The following is a 23028-nucleotide window of genomic DNA, read 5'->3' as shown; positions in this document are numbered from 1 at the left end:
TTCCTGAAAGTTTGGCCGTACCTTTTTGTAACACCCTGTATATATATAGTAAAAGTGTAACGAAATCAGTTGAAGACGAACCTCAATAACGTGAACGTGCCAGTGTGTCTTAAAAGGCTTAGCGAGTTAGAAGAAGGACGTTCATACAAAAGTATAAACGCCAGCAGCGTAAACACAAGAATCGGATATAAAACATCTCTAGAGCTCGATGGCGAGTGTAAGATTCTTTTACCAGACAGATACGAGGGTCATTCGAGACAAATTGGTCTGGAGATAAAAGCGTTTATATTTACAAAACAATACTTTTTTTCTGCTTTTCATCATAATCCCCTTGAACATTAAAGCACTTGTTCCAACGGGCTTCAAGCTTTTTTATTCCGCCTGCAAAGAACTCTTTATCTTGATTTTTTAACCAATTTCCCAAAAACATTTTCACGTCATCGTTGTCCTGGAACCTCATCCCACGTAATGCCTCCTTCAGTGCACCAAACAAATGGCAATCACTAGCTGCTAACTCAGGACTGTAAAGAGGATGAGGCAGTACTTCCCAGCCCATTTTGTCGGTGGTTTCACGGGTTAGTTGAGCAATATGAGGACGTGCGTTGTCTTGTTGGAGAATCACACCTCTCCTCTGAGATCCACGACGTCTCTCCACCTTGTTTGAAAGCAAATCCGAGGAGTACTGGCTGTTCATTGAACGCCACTCTTCGAGATAATCACAAAAAGCTGGACCTTCAGCATCCCAAACCACCGTCAGCATTACTTTTCCTGCTGATGCTTGGTGTCCTTCCACTCCATGCTTCGTCTTTTTGATTCTGGCTCACACTAGCGAACCCAAGTTTCATCACGATAAAAACTTTGTCGAGGAAGTGCTCACCTTCTCTTTCATAACGTTCCTTTAGTTCTGTGCACACTCTCAACCTTGTTTCCTTTGGGAACCATCTTGCACATGTTTTGCAGTACTTCAGCTTGTTACATATAATGTTATGAACTGTACCAGTACTAACTTGAACCTCATCACTTATCACTTTCACAGTCACACGGCTGTCGGCACGAATAATGTCATCAATTCGACTTTCAAGTGAGGGAGTTGAAACTGCAACTGGTCGGCCAGAACGGTGTTCGTCAGAGTCGCGACCATTTGGATTGTTGGATTGTTTGGAGGAAGAGACCAAACTGCGAGGTCATCGCTCTCATCGGATTAGGGAAGGATGGGGAAGGAAGTCGGCCGTGCCCTTTCAAAGGAACCATCCCAGCATTTGCCTGGAGCGATTTAGGGAAATCACGGAAAACCTAAATCAGGATGGCCGGACGCGGGATTGAACCGTCGTCTTCCCGAATGCGAGTCCAGTGTGCTACCACTGGTCGCGACCATTTCTGAACTGCTCTACCCATTTGTAAAAATTTGCACGCTTCATACAACCTTCAAAATACCCCTTAGACACTCTACAGTATATATTCACCGGTTTCTCGCCCTCAGAAAGTAAAAAACGAATAACAGAATGTTTTTCAGCTAATGTGGACGTTTCAAGCGGACTTGCCGTCTTGAAATGCATTTTTGAGGCTGTAAACAAAACAATGTTCATACATGAGCTCATCAGGGTTCATCCCAGTTGTGCCAACTTAAAGCCAAAAAAGTACCAAATTTGCCCTACTAACAGTTTTTTCCCCAGACCAATTTCTCTCTTTAATTACTAAATGATCCTCGTGTAACAGAATGCTGAATTTATCAGCAATAAAAATTACAGTAAACATGAAACGTAGTGAGTGCTATCCATCCGTCGAAACGACGGAAAGAGGGACACACGCGTCATACTAAATTGCAAACGCATTGCACCATCCACACGTCGTTTCGACGGAAAGAGGGACACGTTGCAATAACATTAATGTGTCGTCCACGTGTGTGCCTGCATTTTTGTGATGGGCGTGTAACGTAATCTATTAAAGGCTTTATTATAACCAAGTATGCGATACCCTCCTAATTCAACAAGTTTAACTAGCAATTATGATAATAGAAAAGTAATTGTGTATGTTAGCAATGTTAACATGCCTACATAAACAGTCAATCCATTAAAATATAATTAATAACTGACCCACACAAAAGTAACATCACTTGAACACTGATACAGCAGATGTCATTATGTAAAAGCACTATATTCAACTGAAATAATTAATATGAAATACGAATAATATTTGTCAACTTACGTATTTTGGATCTCCTTAAATAAAAATTATCCAGTGAAACCTATTTATTCACTAGGACTATTTTCACTCACTATTCATGTAAACACATCTATTTTAAACGAGAACCACTGTAATTTTTAATAATGCACGTTATTTACTTATGTATGCAAATGAGAGAAGTCAATAGATGTACCTTTGAAAAACGGCCTTTTTGCAACAAAAGAATTGTTCTGACAGGTTGACAAATCTGTCTGTCATTTTAATGACCTATTAAATTATGTCACTCGATGTAAATTAATAACTCTTTTGCACAACTTACGACAGCAGATGGATGCCTGACTTATAAACCACGTCTCTTCTTAGTCGTTCTTTGACGAGGTTATAAATACAAGCAGCTAGAAGCCTCGTCAGCTCAGTCTTGACAGAACTTTTGTAAAGTGTGTATGTTATTATCTTATGTGGAAAAACAGTCCAAAGATGTTGTAAAAGAAGTGTTACTCTGCACTGTGACAACGTCTTTGGGTGGTCGGCGGAGTTAAGATGGCTACCATACCAATAAATAGTTGTTCACTTATTCTGTCGTTCATTATTTATCAACAAGCACATCAACAACACGGGACCTCATCTTTTTACCCCCAGACGAATACATATAGAGCCTACAGTAACATCAAGATACAGCAGTGAACCAGCCAGCAGCAGCAGCAGCAACAACTACAATACAATTTAATGGCGCCAACCCAATTCTCTACATCAAGTGCTAACATGCTTCGTATATTGGAGTGATATAGTGTGAATATAAGAACATCAACGATTGGTCCACCATTATAGTCGAGACCCGCAAAATAGTGAGACGTGAGACGTAAACGTAAAACGTGAGACGTGAGACGTAAACGCGCATCTTTTAAATTTTCTCCTTAAACAAAGATGGTTGCAAAGCACAATCAAACGCTTGTTAAAGAAGCAAAGAAGAACAGGAAGAAGTTCCAACAGCTGAAAAGTCAGTTCAAAGAGTGGAAGATGAAACCGACAACAGAATACGAGAAGTATAAGAAAGAAGACGAGCCAGTTATCCACAAACTGGATGCTTTAGGGAAAGAAGTTTTCGGTGCTGTAGCGAAAAATCGAGAGGTTGATAAACAGCTACATCCTTACGAAGGGAATTATGACGATATGTTTCCTATACCGCCTACACCTAAGGAATTATCTTTTGAAAGAAGATTTTGTCGGTGATGAACCGATCACGTCAGAGACGCGTAAGAGACTTGATCCTATGCTTCAGCAAATTGAGGAAGAAGAACGGGAGAAGACGAAGGCTGTTACAGACTACTCGACAACATATCTCGGACCGAAAGTATCAAAATACTTGCCGTTCTCCGTGATACAGTATTTGGCTTAAGATTTGACCATGGAAAGCAATACATAGGCGATTCGGAAGTAACGCGTTTCACAACGACACTGTTTCTGACAAAGATAACGCTTTCAATGCCAGCGATGGATTGATGAAATGCTAACTCGAAAGAACCTATCATTCGAATACGTGCCTGATGACCTTGAAGCATATACAACTATGTTGAAAGAAACGAAGGCAGTATTTCACCACAATGGTCCAAGTCGGCTACGAAAAGTACAACAGCATCATTAACCCAATATGGCAGTCATTAATAAGAGTACGTAGCAATTCGACGTCAAAGTCACCAGGCAGCAGCTAAGGAGAAATGGGTTTTGTAAAAAGATATAGAGCAAAACCTGTAGAGTATGTTTGGATGAATGACGTCAGAGATTTAATTGACCGGCTGATGGTGATTTGCGGTGAAGAGAATGCAGGAAATAATAGTTACCATAAAGAAAATGTAGATATGACGAAAATGCTCACAAGTAAATTTAACGACGTCATAGTGAAAAATTCGAGGGGAATTTCGTACTTGATTAGTTTTCTGAATCATCTCCGTCACACGTTCTGGGAGTCAGAAAAGCATGGTAAAGGCCTAGTCAATAAATCTTGAATAATCTACCAATGCCTTGCACCTACCAGGCATGAAATTTTGCGGGCCTTTTACTAAACTAGATGAAAGATTAGCACTTGGAGTTGTAGGAATTAATCCTTTAGATGAAGCTTGCAAGAGACATGACATTGCGTACAGAGACCATGAAGATCTGGAAAATAGGCATCAAGTAGATATAGAATTGCAGAAGGCAGCAAAAAGAGAGAATTTTCAGCAATGTTGCATCGCTAGGCTAAAGATTAGCTTCTACTGCTGTTGATTAGATTGGATTAGTACTTGTTCCATATAGATCATGAATACGGCACTTCGTAATGACGTGGAACGTGTCAGGTTAATGGAAGGTGTCTATACAAGATATTACATTACACAAAATATTACATGACACTTAATATTTTCAATTTCTTTTTTTGGGGGGGTTGGGGAAATTACCCACTTACTATATCCAAAAATTCGTCTAATGAGTAGGAGGAGTTGCCATTAAGAAATTCTTTTAATTTCCTTTTTAATGCTATATGGCTATCTGTCAGACTTTTGACGCTATTAGGTAAGTGACCAAAGCTTTTGTGGCAGCATAATTTATCCCCTTCTGAGCCAAAGTTAGATTTAACCTTGAGTAACCTTGAGTAGTGAAGATCATCCTTTCTGCTAGTGTTGTAGCCATGTACACTGCTTTTGAATTCGTTCGGATTGTTAACAAATTTCGTAAGTGAATATATATATATATATATATATATATATATATATATATATATATATATATATATATATATATATATATATATATATATATAGTGAGGCTACAGTGAAGATAAGTGTCTGCAGGATGATCTTGGATGATCTCCAGCAATTATTCTGATTACACGCTTTTGTGCAATGAACACTATTTTACTCAATGATGAGTTACCCCAGAATATGATGCCATACGAAAGCAGAGATTGAAAATAGACGTGGTAAGCTAATTTAATGAGATGTTAAAAAATGGTTAAAATGGCTCTGAGCACTATGGGACTAAACATCTATGGTCATCAGTCCCCTAGAACTTAGAACTACTTAAACCTAACTAACCTAAGGACAGCACACAACACCCAGTCATCACGAGGCAGAGAAAATCCCTAACCCCGCCGGGAATCGAACCCGGGAACCCGGGCGTGGGAAGCGAGAACGTACTGAGATGTATATCGCCAAAATTTGCAATGACCCTAATAACATAAGTAGCTAAACTCAAACGTTTCAGCAGATCCTCAGTGTGTTTTTTCCAGTTCGACTCCTCATCAATGCATACACCTAGAAATTTTGAATATTCTACCTTAGCTACCGATTTCTGATGTGGCGACAATGTAGGAAATAGAGAATTAGACATGGGTTAGTGGACGATAATGGTTGGACATTATAATTTTTTTCTCCTGTTAATAACTGAAAGAATTTAGTATTGATTTTAATGGGTCATCTAGCGGCAAGCCAAAAGCCAAAGCTATTTAAGCTAAGGCTTTCCAACGACGAACTGAAAAGTCACGGCTTTCTTGGTAATTTTCTCACTGAAACACAGGTGAAACAGAAAGCCAGTCAAATTAAAAAAAGGCGGCAGTTTACTCATAACTTTATCTATTCCTGCTGTGAAAAAATTACTTGAATATCTTACAGCAAAAGAAGAAGGTAAACACTAAGGCGGATTCTTGTCACCGATTCTAGCTACATTAGGCGGAATTGGATCGTTGGCGGTTGGTGCGCAGCAATTACGAGCGCTGTCCATAAAAAACAGAAGGAAGATGCTGAGTTCGCAGAACAGAGGAGGCACAACCTAGAAATGGAGAAAAGAAAAGCAGGGTCAAGTTTGCCTATGAAATCATGCCTAAAAAAAAAAGAAGTCAAAGAAATGATGCAAAAGTATAGACATCTGCTAACCAACTTTGATATAGAAAAATTAGTAAAGCAACTGAAAATTGCAAATTGTAGAGGCGTCTTTACGATCAGTGAACTACAGCAAAAATCAGCAATAGTTGAAGCAGGAATTGTTAACCTAGACACGTCTGATCACGTAGGCACTCACTGGATTGCTACTTCAAAAATGGCAGTGAAAAATTTGTGTTTGACTCGAACGGTGGCGATATTCCACAAGCGCTAGTGAACTACCTAGGTCAAGATAACCTGTTTTACAATACAGAGAGGATTCAAAATTTGCATCACTTTATATGTGGCCACCTATGTTTTCAGGTTCTGAAGCTGTTTACAGACGGCTGGTCGTTTGATAACATTCTCGATATAATAAACGGATATATTAGGGAACAAAATAAAGCAAGGAGAAGATGGATAAGCAAGTAGAATCGACTGCTAGTAAAGCTGACTTGGAGGAATTAGCTTCAAAAATCAAGCAATTTTATAAGCAGCTAAGATCGACTGCTAGTGAAGCTGACTTGGGAGAAGTAACTTCAAAAATCGAAGGTGAGGCTGTACAATTTCGAAAGGAATTACACAGCGTTTTCAAAATAACGAAAGATTATATTGACTTCAAAAGCAGGAGATTAGTAAATGTAAAAGACCCTATATATGGCCATGATGTAGTTACCGAAAGATATCTAGAAAAGCAATTAAGTAATCTTCTTGGCAAGCCTGAATACACAAGTATTCTCACGCTACTTAATAAGAATGTGAGCAAAGCTGACCTCAGCGAATACTACAAAAAAACCAACTTGAAGAAATTTTACGGTGATTATGTGAGTAAAGCTGAATATACAAGTATTCTCTCACTATTGAATAACTATGCAAGTAAAGCTGACCTTAGCGTATACTACTACAAAAACGAGTTAGAGACAAATAAAATGAAAACAACGGTTAATCACTTGTTAGGCAGTATTGATGGGCTCGAGAGGAAAATGCAAAGTTAATTATAAATTTGGTGTTTAAAATGCAAAATTCTTACAGCTACAGTTCACCCTCATAGTTACCACAAAAAATGTTCGAGAAGAATCGAGGGAAATTGTGCAGAATGTAAGAGTGAGAAGAGCAAGTTTGTGAAAAACGGTGAAGTGGTCGACTGAATATTCGTGAAGAAACTGTGGACGAGCTACACAAACTGGTGAGAAAGAACTTCCCAAGGAAAGCCGTTACAGCATTTGGTACAGACGACGACAAGCTGACTTAGTTGAGATGAATTCTGGTAACCTAAAGAACATATCCAAAATCAATAAAAATATGCAGCATTTGTTGACTGTGATAGACGCGTTTTCAAAATTTGCTTGGGCGATACCTGTTAAAGATAAATCTTTCAAATATATATTGACAGAAAGGAAGACGAAAAATTTGCATACAGATAACGGCAAAGAATTCTACAACAAACACTTTAGAGAGTTGATGAAGCTTGAAAAGATAAATCACTACTCTACTTTTTCAGAGATGAAGGCGTCAGTCGTCGAGCGGTTTAACAGAACAATCAAGGAAAAAATGTGGGAACAGTTTGCACTTCAAGGTATTTACAGGTGGGTCGACCTACTACCAAAGTTGATACACAAATACAACAACAGTGTACATAGCTCAATAGGCGTGAAACCTGTAGATGTAACTGATTTGCTACGGGGGAAAAAAACGCTTGAACTCTGAGGTGAACCACCCAAGTACGCGCCAGGTGACAAAATGAGAATCAGCGAAGTGAGGGGTTTGTTCGAGAAAGGTTATACAGCAAATTGGTCTACTGAATTATTTGAAGTCGTTGATATCAGCAACACAAAACCACCTACATATAAGCTGAAGGATATGAGTGGCTACGAAATTGAAGGAAGCTTCTATGAGCAGGAATTACGGAAGACGAAATACCTGTTTATCTCGTGGAAAAAGCGATTAAAAAGGAAGGTGATAAAATTTATGCGAAGTGGCTAAGTTTTGGTAGCTCAGACAATAGTTGGGTAAACAGTTGGGTAAATGGATCTTGATCCATAGAAATCTGACAAACGTTTTAATTTTATCTCTGTTTTTGCCTTAATTCGCTTTCAGAGTAATATCGATAGTTATAAAGTGAAAATCCTCGTTCCAAGATTTTGCTGCAAAATTTCTCTAAAGTCATTCCACTTCCAATCTCCACCCACAAATTCGTCATAGATGAGATTTAAATTTGTGTCATCTTGCCGAAAAATGTTGAAAAAATTAAGGTTATCTCTCACCAACTGCTTGTGAATTTTTGAGCACGTTTGTGTCCTAAAGTATTTCCTGACTGTATCATGAATTTCAAGAACGAAGTCGTCAAAAACAACTGAATTATGTTCACATTCATCTAGTGGAATAATTTTATCAGTGTTTTTGATAAAAGTAGCAATTTTTTTTTGTATTTGTCTTCCATTTTTTAACACGCTTTTATAAATTCTTGATATTTCAGCTGATCTAAACTTCTAGAGTAAACACACAGGTGGGTAATTTTTTTCCAGTTCAACCATCCTGGCGCTATTATTTTCAATCGTTAACGTTGTCTTCCCAAATCCACTTTTGCCTATTATTGCACGTCGAGTAGAATTAGGTGAAAGTTTACCATGTTTCTTTCTCTGGTTTTTTTTTTCACGAATTCTGGTTTATGGCTCCCAATCAGTCGTCATTTTTTATAATAATACATGAACAGAGTTTCGACTTTTAAAAAAAGGCTGAATATGCCTATACGAAGTGCGTTTACAAAAATAGGATTGGTTGGTTTTTACTCGACATTTTTAACTCCAAATGTTACATGTAGAAACAACGGACTACACTTTGAGGAAGACGGTGTCATTAATACGTTGACTGTTCCCACAGACGAGTACAGTCTAGATAATTTAGAGAAATATATACAGAGTCAGCAGGCATTCAATGCTGATAATATAAAGATTAAGCCAAACAGTACGCTCGACAGAGTCGAAATTCAGAGCACACGCCATACGCTGTATTTTGACAGAGAGCTCAGTATTGGGCAGTTGTCGGGTTTTGCGGAGAATCAAACTGTGGAGCTCGCAGTAAACGCTGTTGCAGCACACTGTCGAAAATCAGTCCTTTCGGTAAAACCTAATTCCATTTTAATTTAGCAGACGCCATGTTTGTAAAGGACTCTGATCATTTTCACAGGGAAATGAACATTATCGCTTCATTTAAGCCAAAGTTGCTGGAACTAGCTGGTCATTTGCAGTTTGGCAGTCTTATTACGAGCGTAAGTCAATTGTTATCCGCAATTTAGGTATATTTTTGTTTATTTTGGTAGTACTGTCGTTTTTCGTTGATGACGCGTGCTTTGTTTATTTGTTGTTACATCTTTGCAATTTTCAAGCTGCTAGGTTAGTTTCTTTATCGCTGCCGTGTTAATCATGGCTGCTCCGCTGTCTGTCTGTACCGAAGAAGAGCAACGTTCAGTGATCCGTTTCTTGTGGTCGGAAGGCGTAGCAGGGGCTGAAACTCATCGCAGACTTTCGGTACAGTACGGGAACAGTGTTTTGCCACAACAGAGTGTCTACGAATGGATTGAAAAATTCCGAAATGGTCGCACAAGTGTTACGCACGATGAAGGAGTCAGACGACCGTTTACCTCCACAAATTGAGCGTTCACGTGAAATGATTCTCTTAGACAGACGACTAACTATTGACGAAGTGGCACATCGTCTGCAAATTAGTTACGGTTCTGCTTACGAAATCATCCACAACAGACTTGGGTTTCATAAGGTTTGTGCAAGATGGGTCCCAAAACAATTCACACAGTTGCATAAACAAACGCGCTTGGACATCTGCGAAAAAAACATTTGGATCGCTGTGGTAACGAAGGGGACAAATTCTTAGATAGGATCATTACTGGTGACGAAACATAGATCCATCACTACGAGCCGGAGAGTAAACGGCTGAGTATGGAATGGAAACATCCAAATTCTCCGTGCAAGAAAAGTTCAAGACCCAACTGTCCGCAGGAAAACTAATGCTTACAGTTTTTAGGGACGGACAAGGTCGAGTAGTGGAACATTATAGGGAAAGGGACACAACAATAAAGAGTGTACGTTACAGTGAGATGCTTACTGCCAGGCTAAAGCCTGCAATTCGAAGCAAACGCCGAGGATTGCTGTCAGAAGGTGTGTTGTTGCACGACAAAGCCCGTCCGCATACTGAAACGCTCTAGAAACTCAAATTTGAAGTACTGAATCATCCTCCATATACTCCCGATCTATCACTTGTTTGGTCCACTCAAACAGGCATTAAAGGGCCGTCGATTTGTCTCGGACGAAGCAGTGAAAGAAGCGGTGCATTCCTGAGCCGCAGCACAACCGAGAACCTTCTTTTATGAGGGCATGAGGAAGCTTGTACAACGATGGACCAAGCGCATTGAAACGCAAGGAGACTATGTCGAAATATGATTTCTTGTAAGTTTCCTATTTGATTACAATAAAATTTTACAACTACTTTGTGGATAATAATTGACCCACCCTCGTATATATCCGTAATTTTTCCCAGTTTACGATAAAGTTCAAAATCTGCAAGGCACTGTAATGGATGAAAACGATTCTGTGATAGATTTTGGTGGTGCGAATCTAACTGTGCTTCTGGAAATGGTGCAATAAAAATTTTTTCCTGTTTAATAAATATGAACAAGATAGAAAGTTACCAGTAGCAGTCTTTCCCAGTAAACGCGAAGACTAAAAATAATTTGAACCTGCCAAACACAGACGTAGAAATAGACGTCAATGTTGGTGACGGCTGGTTTGATAATAGTGCTTACTTGTACATGACATTTAATGCGACACATGAAGACGGCTGAGATTACCCTGCCTATGAGGGCAAATCGAATGTGAAACTAGCTGACAATTTTTCAAGTCTTCTGTGGAGTGTCGTAATTGCCAATAAAAGAGGACACATTATCTACCGGCTAGAACTTCCAGGCGTTTCTTCAACAGTCTTGAATCACCTAACGTCTTCTCTGGACGATGGCACAAGATTCGAGGGAAATTTCATTAACAACGGGAAGTTGCAAAGAAAAGAAAATGAAGTACTTTACCCGCTGAAAATGCTGGGAGGTTTCTTTAAAGATTACAAAGAAATCATGTGGAAAGGAGATTCAACGATAACGTTTGTAGGAAGTCCACATCCTCGCGACGCGTTGTATAGATGATTTTCAAAGAAGGATGATGGCACTGACTGTTCAGATTCTCGACCATACCATGGTAAAGTAACAATTACGAATATAGAAATTCGAGCACCTATTGTAAAGCGCGAAGCAAACTATGAAATGGAATTGAAAGATGCTTAAGCGACCTAAAACACCTATTTCAGTTTTTGACCTTCAATCGCAGGAAATAGCGGGAATCAGCGGCAAAAGAAATTTTGAAATGGATACAACAAATTACTATAATTCTATGGACTTTGACATGCTGTATTTTGTGTTTTCCAAAAGGAAAGGAAACGAAGACACAGACTCGTCGTTGTGTGGTCATGTTAAGCTGCAAAATATTTATCTCGAGAATGGCCGAGACGATATATTTCCTGAAGAACTGTGGAACATTAATCCTCCAGGCACTTGTTTGAAGGCATGCAGTGCGTTCATAGATTTCAAGAAAATAACTAAATCGAGTAATGGCGCTAAAATTAGTGCATGCGCTCTCATTAATCCTTTTCCAATGTACATTATCAATATGAGCAGGCGCAAGAATGTCGTCACTGCTCAAAAGACAGACATGAAACTGTCGGAGACTTTTAATGCGCCTATTCCTGATGACACTTTAGCGTACATCATTATACGGCAAGAAGAGTTTGACTTATGATCTTAAGCACGGAATAATTAGTGACAACTTTTAGCCATATGTTTCTTTAATGGATCTCGATCCATTCAAAATGTTCACTCAATATTTCTCTTCATAACTGTTCTGCACATTGGACAGTTATTTTCCATCGCTAACCACCGGGCAACGCATTCTTTATGAAAAAGGTGTTTGCGTTTTGTCAGCACGAATTGACCACTTTCATTTGTTAAGCATATAAAACAGTCATTTTCAGGTTGTTTGGTCAGTATTTCATATGGACATAACATCTTTTGTTTGAACGATTCAGATAGATTTGGAAATTTTAAAATTACTTCCCAGTTTACTTTATGCTGAAATTCCATTACAAAACCTTCAGACAGCTTTTCACAAAGCGATATACCGTTCCAGAACAATATATCTCGGAAATCTCGCATCAAATCTTCAGACTTTTTTTGATGCAGTGACACAAATTACCAGTCTAATCTGTCTGCGAATTCTCGCCTGAAATTTTCAGATAGTTTTTGATGTGCTGATATTTGAAATCAGTCTGATCTGTCTTGTAACTCTCTCATGAAATCTAGAGACAGCATTTCATGTTTTGATACGTTATGCCAATATAATTTGTCTTGGAATTCTCTAATGAAATCGTCAGACAGCTTCTGCTTCCATGCTGTTGCATTTTGATGAAATGACATATATTCCCAGTTTAATCTATCTGCGAATTAGCACATGAAATTTTCAGGCAACGTTTTATTGTATGATATATGATTCCAGTCCAATCTGTCCTGAAACTCTCCCATGAAATCTACAGACAGCGTTATATTACTAGATACTGCACGCCAGTCTAATCTGTCTTGAAACTTTCTCATGAAATCTTCAGACATTTCTTGAGTATATGATGTTTCAGTCCAGTCTAATTTGTCTTGAAAATCTCTCATGAAATCTTCAGACAGATTTCCCCACCTTGATATATTTCTCCATCTGGCACGTTTGAATGGATTTTCTTTTTTGATATAATCAGCAATTAATGTAGCGTATGTTTCATTTGTTGAGTACAAGTTGCATAATTGTTCAGATTTAAAAATTTACACATTTGATTAATCATCTGAATAAGTTGCTGGCTCAATAGGTTCTTCTTCATGTTGTTTTTCATTCATTTGAGCATTATTAATGTCAATAAGATGGTGTTTTCTCAGCTGTGGCTCACCTTTTAAGCCTGTTTTTTTCGCTTCATCTTTTAGTTCATGCATAGTATATTTATTCAATCCATTTCCTTTCGTTGCAATTTTATTAAATATACATATACAATATATTTATTAAATATATTTATTGCAATACAATATATTTATTAAATATAATATATTAAATATAATATATTTATTACAATACAAAATATTAAATATAATATATTTATTACAATACAAAATATTTATTAAATATACATGTACAAAAAATATTTCAATCATGCAATTCAATTTTCATACAGGACAGCTCGCCATTCGATGCTGCCGCTGCCGCTCACCGGCGGCGGGTATAAATCGCATCGAAAAAGCGGCTCCCAAAAAGCGCTCGCCAGAAAGTGGGCGCTAAAAAGTCGCCAACGTTTTGCTGAAAATACCCGCCAAAATTTTGCAAAAAATTCGCCACAGAAATAAGTGACAAATCGCTTCCGAAAAAAATGGCTTTTGACGAAAAGTTGCTTCCGAAAAAAAGTGGCTTCCGGTTTTTAACAAAAAAGTCGCTTCCGAAGAAAAGTGGCCACGAAAATTTTGCAAAAAAGTGACCGCAAAAAAGTGCTCGCAAAAAAGCGACCGATAAAAGCGTCGCCAACATTTTGTAAAAAAGTTACCGTTTAGGCGGCTGCCACTGTTTCGTCAAAAAATGACCGCTAAAAATTCGCCGATAAAAAGTTGACAATATTTTGCAAAAAAGTTGCCGCTTACACGGCTGCCATAAAGTCGCCGAAATTTTGCAAAAAAAGTGGCCGCCAAAAAGGTCACCGCTACCTTTTCGCCAAAAAGTTACGGGTTTAAGGAGGTGTCAAGATTTAACAAAAAAGTAGCTGCAAAAAAAATAGATGCTCGACATAAAAGTCGCCAACATTTTGCAAAAAAGTTGCCATTTAGAAGGTGCCGAACTTTTGCAAAAAAGCGGCCGCAAAGAAGCGGTCGCCATCTTTTAGCCAAAAATTTGAGGGTTCCGGGAGGCGCCATCTTTGGCGAAGAATGTAGAGGATTTGCCCTGAACCACCGGCCTCACTACTTTTGTCGTTTCACAGAATTTGTCCTACAGGTCTGGCAGTTGCCGGCAACTGTAAATCAGCGACAAGTTGAGAATAACAACGGCTTTTGGCACTTGCTCCGCGCAGAAGTGTTTCGATGCCTTAGACAGTTTTCTACTTTACCCACATTTTCCATTCTGTCCATATTCTGTGCGAGTCTAACGAAGTAATGGATCTCTGCCCTTGAATAATTCAGCTTCTTGGCGGTTGGCGATTAGACAGTCCCATTTCTTCCCACGCACCAATTTTTGCTCTTTCATCGCGTGATGTTTTCCGAGTGGCTGTGTAAAAGCACTAATGACGTTTGTTTCCCTTCTGCCCTCCGAGTTCCACCCTTTGCCACGTCGATCGTCGATGTCTTGTTATATCATACTGTACTGCTGACGTCAAATGCGATTCTACTTGGCTGTACTTCTCAGTATATTGGATATCACACTATTGTGTATGCATTGTGTGCAACTATTCCGACCGACAATGTTAATTTTCGTACTGTTTTCCACTATTATAGATGTATATGCAGGCTAGCGTTTTGCGGTAGACTCTGCAGTAAATACCCTCGCTGTAAGCCGGCTAGCTGTGAGGAAGTCTCTTATCTCGGCGGCAGGCTGGCGTCGGGCAGTGGTGGGAGGTAATGCGTGGCTCGTGAGCAAGGTCAGAACCAGCCGGGACTTCCCCGAAGAGCTGACGTCATGGAGGGGGGGAGGGGAGAGGGCGGGAGGGAAGCGACATGGACAGCAGCAAGTCTGGCACATTCGCGGAGCGCAGGATGGCCTTGATGTGTCAAGTATCCTCCGCCACACACCGTCCTACTGTCTGATCGCGAGCAGCGGGGATCTAGCTGGTTCTTTATTTATGTCTGCTCCATCACAGTATTCATTTTGCAGTGCTTCATAACTAGGATACATTTCTAAACAAGGTAGTTTATGGACAAGGACGAATATAAATTCTCCTTGTCGTAGTTGTACTGAAATCTGTGTACTGGCGACGTGCATCCTTTTCCTGTTATACACTTCCTTATCATGTCTCTCTCGTTATTACATCTACATTCATACTCCGCAAACCACCCAACGGTGTGTGGCGGAGGGCACTTTACGTGCCACTGTCATTACCTCCATTTCCTGTTCCAGTCGCATATTGTTCGCGGGAAGAACGACTGCCGGAAAGCCTCCGTGCGCGCTCGAATCTCTCTAATCAAAAGAAGAAGGTAAACACTAAGGCGGATTCTTGTCACCGACTCCAGCTACATTAGGTGGAATTGGATCGGTGGCCGCTGGTGCGCAGCAATTACGAGCGCTGTCCCTAAAAAACAGAAGGAAGATGCTGAGTTCGCAGAACAGAGGAGGCACAACCTAGAAATGGAGAAAAGAAAAGCAGGGTCAAGTTTGCCTATGAAATCATGCCTAAAAAAAAGAAGTCAAAGAAATGATGCAAAAGTATAGACAACTGCTAACCAATTTTGATATAGAAAAATTAGTAAAGCAACTGAAAATTGCAAATTGTAGAGGCGTCTTTACGATCAGTGAACTACAGCAAAAATCAGCAAAAGTTGAAGTAGGAATTGTTAACCCAGACACGTCTGATCACGTAGGCACTCACTGGATGGCTACTTCAAAAATGGCAGTGAAAAATTTGTGTTTGACTCGAACGGTGGCGATATTCCACAAGCGCTAGTGAGCTACCTAGGTCAAGATAACCTGTTTTACAATACAGAGAGGATTCAAAATTTGCATCACTTTATATGTGGCCACCTATGTTTTCAGGTTCTGAAGCTGTTTACAGACGGCTGGTCGTTTGATAACATTCTCGATATAATAAACGGATATATTAGGGAACAAAATAAAGCAAGGAGAAGATGGATAAGCAAGTAGAATCGACTGCTAGTAAAGCTGACTTGGAGGAATTAGCTTCAAAAATCAAGCAATTTTATAAGCAGCTAAGATCGACTGCTAGTGAAGCTGACTTGGGAGAAGTAACTTCAAAAATCGAAGGTGAGGCTGTACAATTTCGAAAGGAATTACACAGCGTTTTCAAAATAACGAAAGGTTATATTGACTTCAAAAGCAAGACATCAGTAAATGTAAAAGACCCTATAGATGGCCATGATGTAGTTACCGAAAGATATCTAGAAAAGCATTTAAGTAATCTTCTTGGCAAGCCTGAATACACAAGTATTCTCACACTACTTAATAAGAATGTGAGCAAAGCTGACCTCAGCGAATACTACAAAAAACCGACTCGAATAAATTTTATGGTGATTATGTGAGTAAAGCTGAATATACAAGTATTCTCTCACTATTGAATAACTATGCAAGTAAAGCTGGCCTTAGCGTATACTACCACAAAAACGAGTTAGAGACAAATAAAATGAAAACAGCGGTTAATCACTTGGTAGGCAGTATTGATGGGCTCGAGAGGAAAATGCAAAGTTATTTATAAATTTGGTGTTTAAAGTGCAAAATGCTTAGAGGTTGCCGGCCGAAGTGGCCGTGCGGTTAAAGGCGCTGCAGTCTGGAACCGCAAGACCCGCTACGGTCGCAGGTTCGAATCCTGCCTCGGGCATGGATGTTTGTGATGTCCTTAGGTTAGTTAGGTTTAACTAGTTCTAAGTTCTAGGGGACTAATGACCTCAGCAGTTGAGTCCCATAGTGCTCAGAGCCAACTTAGAGCTACAGTTCACCCTGAAAGAATTACCATGAAAAATGTTCGAGAAGAATGCAGATGGTTGTTGTGTTGCAAACGTCCCCATCTGTTGACTCAGGGATCGAGACGTGGCTGCACGATCCGTTACAGCCATGTGGATAAGATGCCTGTCATCTCGACTGCTAGTGATTCGAGGCCTTTGGGATCCAGCACGCCGTTCCGTATTACTCTCGTGAACCCACCGATTCCATATTCTGCTAACAGTCATTCGATCTGGACCAACGCGAGCAGCAATGTCGCGATACGATAAATCGCAATCGCGATAGGCTACAATCCGACCTTTATCAAAGTCGAAAACGTGATGGTACGCATTCCTCCTCCTTACACGACGCATCACAACAACGTTTCACCAGGCCATGCCGGTCAACAGCTGTTGAGAAATCAGTTGGAAACTTTGCTCATGTCAGCACGTTGTAGGTGTGGCCACCGGCGCCAACCTTGTGTGAATGCTCTGAAAAGCTAATCATTTGCACATCTCTGCATCCTATTCCTGCCGGTTAAATTTCGCGAGTGTAGCACGGCACCTTCGTGATGCAGCAATTTTAATGGCCAGTAGTGTATGTTTCGCAAAGCAAGGGCTCTGAAATAATTCGGGAAATTTGGGAAATTGTGTTGCTGATGCTTTCACCTGAGGCACCATTGTGACACTACGAGGACACATGGTGGTGTAACTGACTTGTGGTGAACAACGTTTCCTGACTGATGCTTGCCACAGATCTGCCTGTAACCCATAAATGTACCAGGTGTGGTGTTTAAGGGCAAAGGGCTGCTCAGTTGGCGATGTCACGTTTCAGGATCATCTCCGATGGCACAAGCTCTGAAGATGGAGGACGCGGCAGCTGAGGCAGCGCGTGCACAGACTCACTCCACACCCAGTGTCACGGGAGGCGAGACTGCGCCTGCGCAGACCGACTCCACACCCAGTGCCGTGGCAGCTGAGGCGCTGCCTGTGCAGACTCACTCCATCCCCGGTCTACTAGCAGCCGATGCCGTGCGTGCGCTGACTCGCTCCGTGCCTGGCCTCACAGACGCTGGCGCCATTAACCTCTTAAAGGGTCACTTACAGCTCATGGCTATACAGCAGACTCACTCGACACCGAGTGCTACGGGAGACCAGGCAGCGCCTGTGCAGACTCACTCCATCCCAGGTCAACTAGCAGCCGAGGCCGTGCGTGCGCTGACTCGCTCCGTGCCTGGCCTCACAGATGCTGGCGCCATTAACCTCTTAAAGGGTCACTTACAGCTGATGGTTATACAGCAGGGCTGCGCACTCACGGAAGACAAGGCAAGGTAAGCATGAGCTTGTGTTCCCCGGTTCTACACACACCAAAAAAGTTTTGCATCACTCGAGTTCCCAGAACTCCTAAAGATAGATGTTGACTGGTGATATTTTATCTCAGACACAGTCCCTTTGAATGTTCAGAGATGTCACTAAACCCGACCAAACCGTGCACGAGCAGCGGCTATTCGACGGAGGGGGTCCAACAGCCGATCAGTTCCAGTCATTCCACCAGGAATGAGTTACACTGCTCGTGTTATCTGTTGTTCGACCGTGCCTAGACGGTCAATACCGCGGTTCGATCGCGTCCGCATTGTTACTTTGTGCCAGGAAGGGCTCTCAACAAGGGAAGTGTCCAGGTGTCGAGGAGTGAACCGAAGCGATGTTCTTCAGACACGTAGGAGATGCAGAGAGATCGGAACTGTCGATGACACGCCTCGGTGACGCCGCCCAAGGGCTACTACTGCAGTGAATGACCGCTACCTACGGATTATGGGTCGGAGGATCACAGACAGCAACGTGGCCATGTTGAATAATGCTTTTCGTGCAGCCGCAGGACATCGTGTTACGACTCAAGCAGTGTCCAATAAGCTGCATTATGCGAAACTTCACTCCCGACGTCTATGGCGAGGTCCATCTTTGCTACCAAGACACCGTGCAGCGCGGTACAGATGCCGAATGGACCACTCAGGATGGGCATCACGGTTTCTAAACCGATGAGTGCCGCAGATGCCTTCAACCAGACAATCGTCAGAGACGTGTTAGGATGCTAACCAGTGAGGCTGAACGCCTTAGACACACTGTCCAGCGAGTGCTGCAAGGTGAATGTTCGCTGCTGTTTTGGGGTAGCATTGTTTGGGGCTGACGTACGCCGCTGGTGCTCACGGAAGGCGCCGTAACGGCTGTGCGATACGTGAATGCCGTCCTACGACCGATAGTGCAACCATATCGGCAGCATATTGGCGAGGCATTCGTCTTCATGGACGACAATTCGCGCCCCCATCGTGCACATCATGTGAATGACTTCCACCAGGAGAACGACATCGCTCGACTAGAGTGGCCAGCATGTTCTCCAGACTTGAACCCTATTGAACATGCCTGGGATAGATTGAAAAGGGCTATTTATGGACGACGTGGCGTAGTGTCCCACCAACCACTCTGAGGGATCTACGCCGTTGACAAGTGGGGCAATTTGGACCGACAGTGCCTTGATGAACTTGTTGATAGTATACTACGACGAATACAGGCATGCACCAATGGAGAGGACATAGTACTGGCCACTGTGCACAGCAATCTGGACCACCACCTCTGAAGGTCTCGCTGTATAGTGGTACAACATGCAATGTGTGGTTTTCATGAGGAATAAAAAGGGCGGAAATGATGTTTATGTTGATCTCTATTCCAATTTTCTATACAGGTTCCGAAACTCTCGGAATCGAGGTGATGCAAAAGTTTTTTCGATGTGTGTATACACGTGTGTGTCTCACTACCTATAGTGTCTGCCACTGTGTTCCTTAGTGGTATTTTGACTTGATTGACAACTACAAAAGGCATTTGCAGGTAGCACATAATGCATTCACTGGCTTCGCATAACTGGGTCACTGTATCTCTGAACTGAACTTTATTTATTAGCAGGTAAGTAAGCTAGCAAAAGTCACGGAAGAGGCAAGTTTTTTCAGCTTTAAAAATTGTTATGCTCTTTAAGCCATGCATCCTTACTTAGAGTGATTAATTATCTCAAATGCCATGTAGACAACCACTTGTTATCTGTGTTTTGTGATGAAGCCTCTGGACGGAGCGAACATTGGATAATTTCGTCACTGGGGCGGGCTGCCCAGCACAGTATCAGACACAGTGGCTGTTTGTAATCAGGCAGATTAGAGCTGAGGACTCGTTCTCCAACATGTACAGATCACTGTAAACCTGTTTACCCAAAATACACATTAAAGTTGTTTGTTGTCACTGCTACTGCTGACAGTGAGAAACCTTCAAAAGCCATCATGCTTGATAAAGAGAAGATGAACATAAGTATTGGGTGTGTCGCTTATAACCTGCACCAGGAACACTGCAGCACAGATCACAGAGGGCAGCAGCGTGTTTACAATTTTTCATTTCTGGTGTCTCAGGCTCCAAGTACTGGCCCGGCGAAACTTTCAGCTGTAGGGAAGAATACTGCGTAAGCCTTGAGTGCGCAAGACGACATCCTAGAGATGACTTGTTAGCGTCTCCACATAGCTGCAAGCTTTCACAAATATCCCATCAGGTGCTGACTCACGAGGGCAATCTTGTAATAGTTCTATCGATCGCAGTGGAGGACATTAAACCTCAACATCTCGTAAGCATAAGGCACCAAATAGGAGCGCGAATATCAGCCTCTGTAGACGAACTCTTGCGTCCAGCACGCCCTGCCCCCACCATGTGTTTGCCAGTGTTCAGGACAGAATTACAGACCCGTGTGTTGGAGTCATCACTCGTCTGAATGATTTGGTGCGACCCACCACGAAATTCTCTTCTGTGCCAAACCCTTCATCTCAGAGTAGCACATACAACTTGTCCTCAATCATTTGCTGGATGTATTCCAGTCTCTGTCTTCCAGTACAGGAAAGCGTTTCTGAACAACAACAATTTGTTAACATCGAGTACAGATTTAAGTGTCAGGAAGTCCTTTCTGAAAGTATTTGGAGTGTAGCCATGTATGGAAGTGACACATGGACGATAAACAGTTTAGACAAAAAGAGAATAGCAGCTTTCTAAATTTGGTGCTACAGAAGAATGCTGAAGATTTGATGGGTATATGACATAACTAATGAGGAGGTATTTAATAGAATTGAGGAGACAAGAAATTTGTGCCACAACTTGAATGAAAGGAGGGACCAGTTCATTGGACACGTTCTTAGACACCAAGGGATCACCAATTTAGTACTGGAGGGAAATGTAGGGGGAAAGGTGGGGTAAAAAACGTAGAGGGAGGCCAAGAGATGACTACATTAAGCAGATTCAGAAGGATGTAGGTTGCAGTAGTTATTCGGAGACAAAGAGGCTCGCACAGGATAGGATAGCATGGAGAGCTGCATAAAACCATTCCTCGAAATGAAGATAACAACAACAACAACAACAAGCATCTGAATCCAGGGACAAGTACAGAGCACCAGGAAGAAGGTGCTATCGAAAGAGGCAGGTCTGCGGAAGAAGGTACTTGTAATCATATAGAACAAATAAAGCAGCAGGCACAGGTGGACAAAAATGGTTCAAATGTCCCTGAGCACTATGGGACTTAACATCTGAGGTCATCAGTCCCCTAGAACTTAGAACTACTTAAACCTAACTAACCTAAGGACATCACACACATCCATGCGCAAGGCAGGATTCGAACTTGTGACCATAGTGTTGGCGCGGTTCCAGACTGAAGCGTCTAGAACCGCTCCGCCACAGCCGCCAGCCACAGGTGGACAACCTTTGGAATCGTATGAGCAGCTATAGTGGAGATTTGTCCGAGGGAGGGGCTCCCAGCCAATCGTGCCTTACGAATTTACTTTACATTACTGCTAGACTATGGAATGACAACATTACTCAAGGCGGATTACAAAATTTTAGAGCGCATAGTAAACAGTAGACTAACACCAGGGGCAGTCTGAAGCCCAATGGCCGCTTGGGGCGCCAAGCCGAGAGGGGCGCCGGGGGGAACCAGGATGAACATTCCCGAAGTCCTCAGCGCGAGCCCAGGGCAAGCCAGCAACTGTCGGAGGGAGAAGGACTGGCGTCAAGCGACGTGTCGCTGCCGCGGAGAAATGTTCTCGAACCTCCCCTGGCTAAAAACGCAGCTGAGAAAGATTCTAGCCCCCTGCCACACACTATGGCTACAGGTAGGAGCACCCCAGAGCAGTTCACAGAATGTACAGGCACGTGTATTCTCCATGTCACGTCAAACTGAAAATCACAGTTAGCCGTACGCCTAATGTTTATTACCAGTACAAAGTGTGTAACTGAATTGAACACAGTTTTTAATTACGTGTGTGAGCAAAATGGCATTTAACGAATGGGCATCCTCTGTTATATTCTAATGGATGAGGACACCAGAATCAATGTCTGTGGAAAACTTACACTATTATTGACAAGTCCAAGTCAACAGGGATTTCTTCTTCCACAACATTACATGCAACTTACGTGGAGACAACTCCCGAAACATTTCGAGAACTCTGGCTTTTCGACATGAAGATGGTATGTGACGAATATGCAGATTAAGTCATCTTGGTGATCAGCAAGAAGGAAGTTTAGTAGAAATCCAAAAAAGATACACTATGTGATCAAAAGTATCCGGACACCTGGCTGAAAATGACTTACAACTTCGTGGCGCCCTCCACCGGTAATGCTGGAATTCAGTATGGTGTTGGCCCACCCTTAGCCTTGATGACAGCTTCCACTCTCGCAAGCGGACGTTCTGTAAGATGCTGGAAGAATTCTCGAGGAATGGCAGCCCATTCTTCACGGAATGCTGCACTGAGGAGAGGTATCGACGCCGGCATATGACGTTGACCAGGTATTCGCCACACCCTGCCGTCGGATCGCCACATTGTGTACCGTGATTCGTCACTCCAAACAACGTTTTTCTACTGTTTAATCGTCCAATGTTTACGCTTCTTACGCCAAGCAAGGCGTCGTTTGGCATTTACCGGCGTGATGTGTGGCTTATGAGCAGCCACTCCCCCATGAAATCCACGTTTTATCCCCTCGCGTCTGTCATAATACTTGCAGTGGATCCTGATGCAGTTTGGAATTCCTGTGTGATGGTCTGGATAGATGTCTGCCTATTACACGTTACGACCTTCTTCACCTGTCGGCGGTTTGTCAGTCAATAGACGA

At 41.8% G+C, this 23028-nt stretch overlaps 1 protein-coding gene across 1 annotated transcript in view; it reads left to right on the top strand.

Annotated features, from left to right (window-relative positions):
* The window catches only part of LOC126212934 (poly [ADP-ribose] polymerase tankyrase-1-like), a 58265-nt gene that overhangs the window by 33093 nt on the left and 2144 nt on the right, over window positions 1-23028 (top strand). Inside the window, exon 2 of the mRNA XM_049940454.1 lies at window positions 17684-18179. Coding sequence (XP_049796411.1) covers window positions 17695-18179 — 485 coding nt within the window. The 5' untranslated portion in view covers window positions 17684-17694. The remainder of the gene's footprint in view (window positions 1-17683; window positions 18180-23028) is intronic.

This window comes from Schistocerca nitens, chromosome 11 (genome assembly GCF_023898315.1).
Source record: "Schistocerca nitens isolate TAMUIC-IGC-003100 chromosome 11, iqSchNite1.1, whole genome shotgun sequence".
Lineage (NCBI taxonomy): Eukaryota > Metazoa > Arthropoda > Insecta > Orthoptera > Acrididae > Schistocerca > Schistocerca nitens.
Note: the sequence above shows the minus strand (reverse complement) of the source record. Positions and strands in the feature narration are given on the sequence as shown.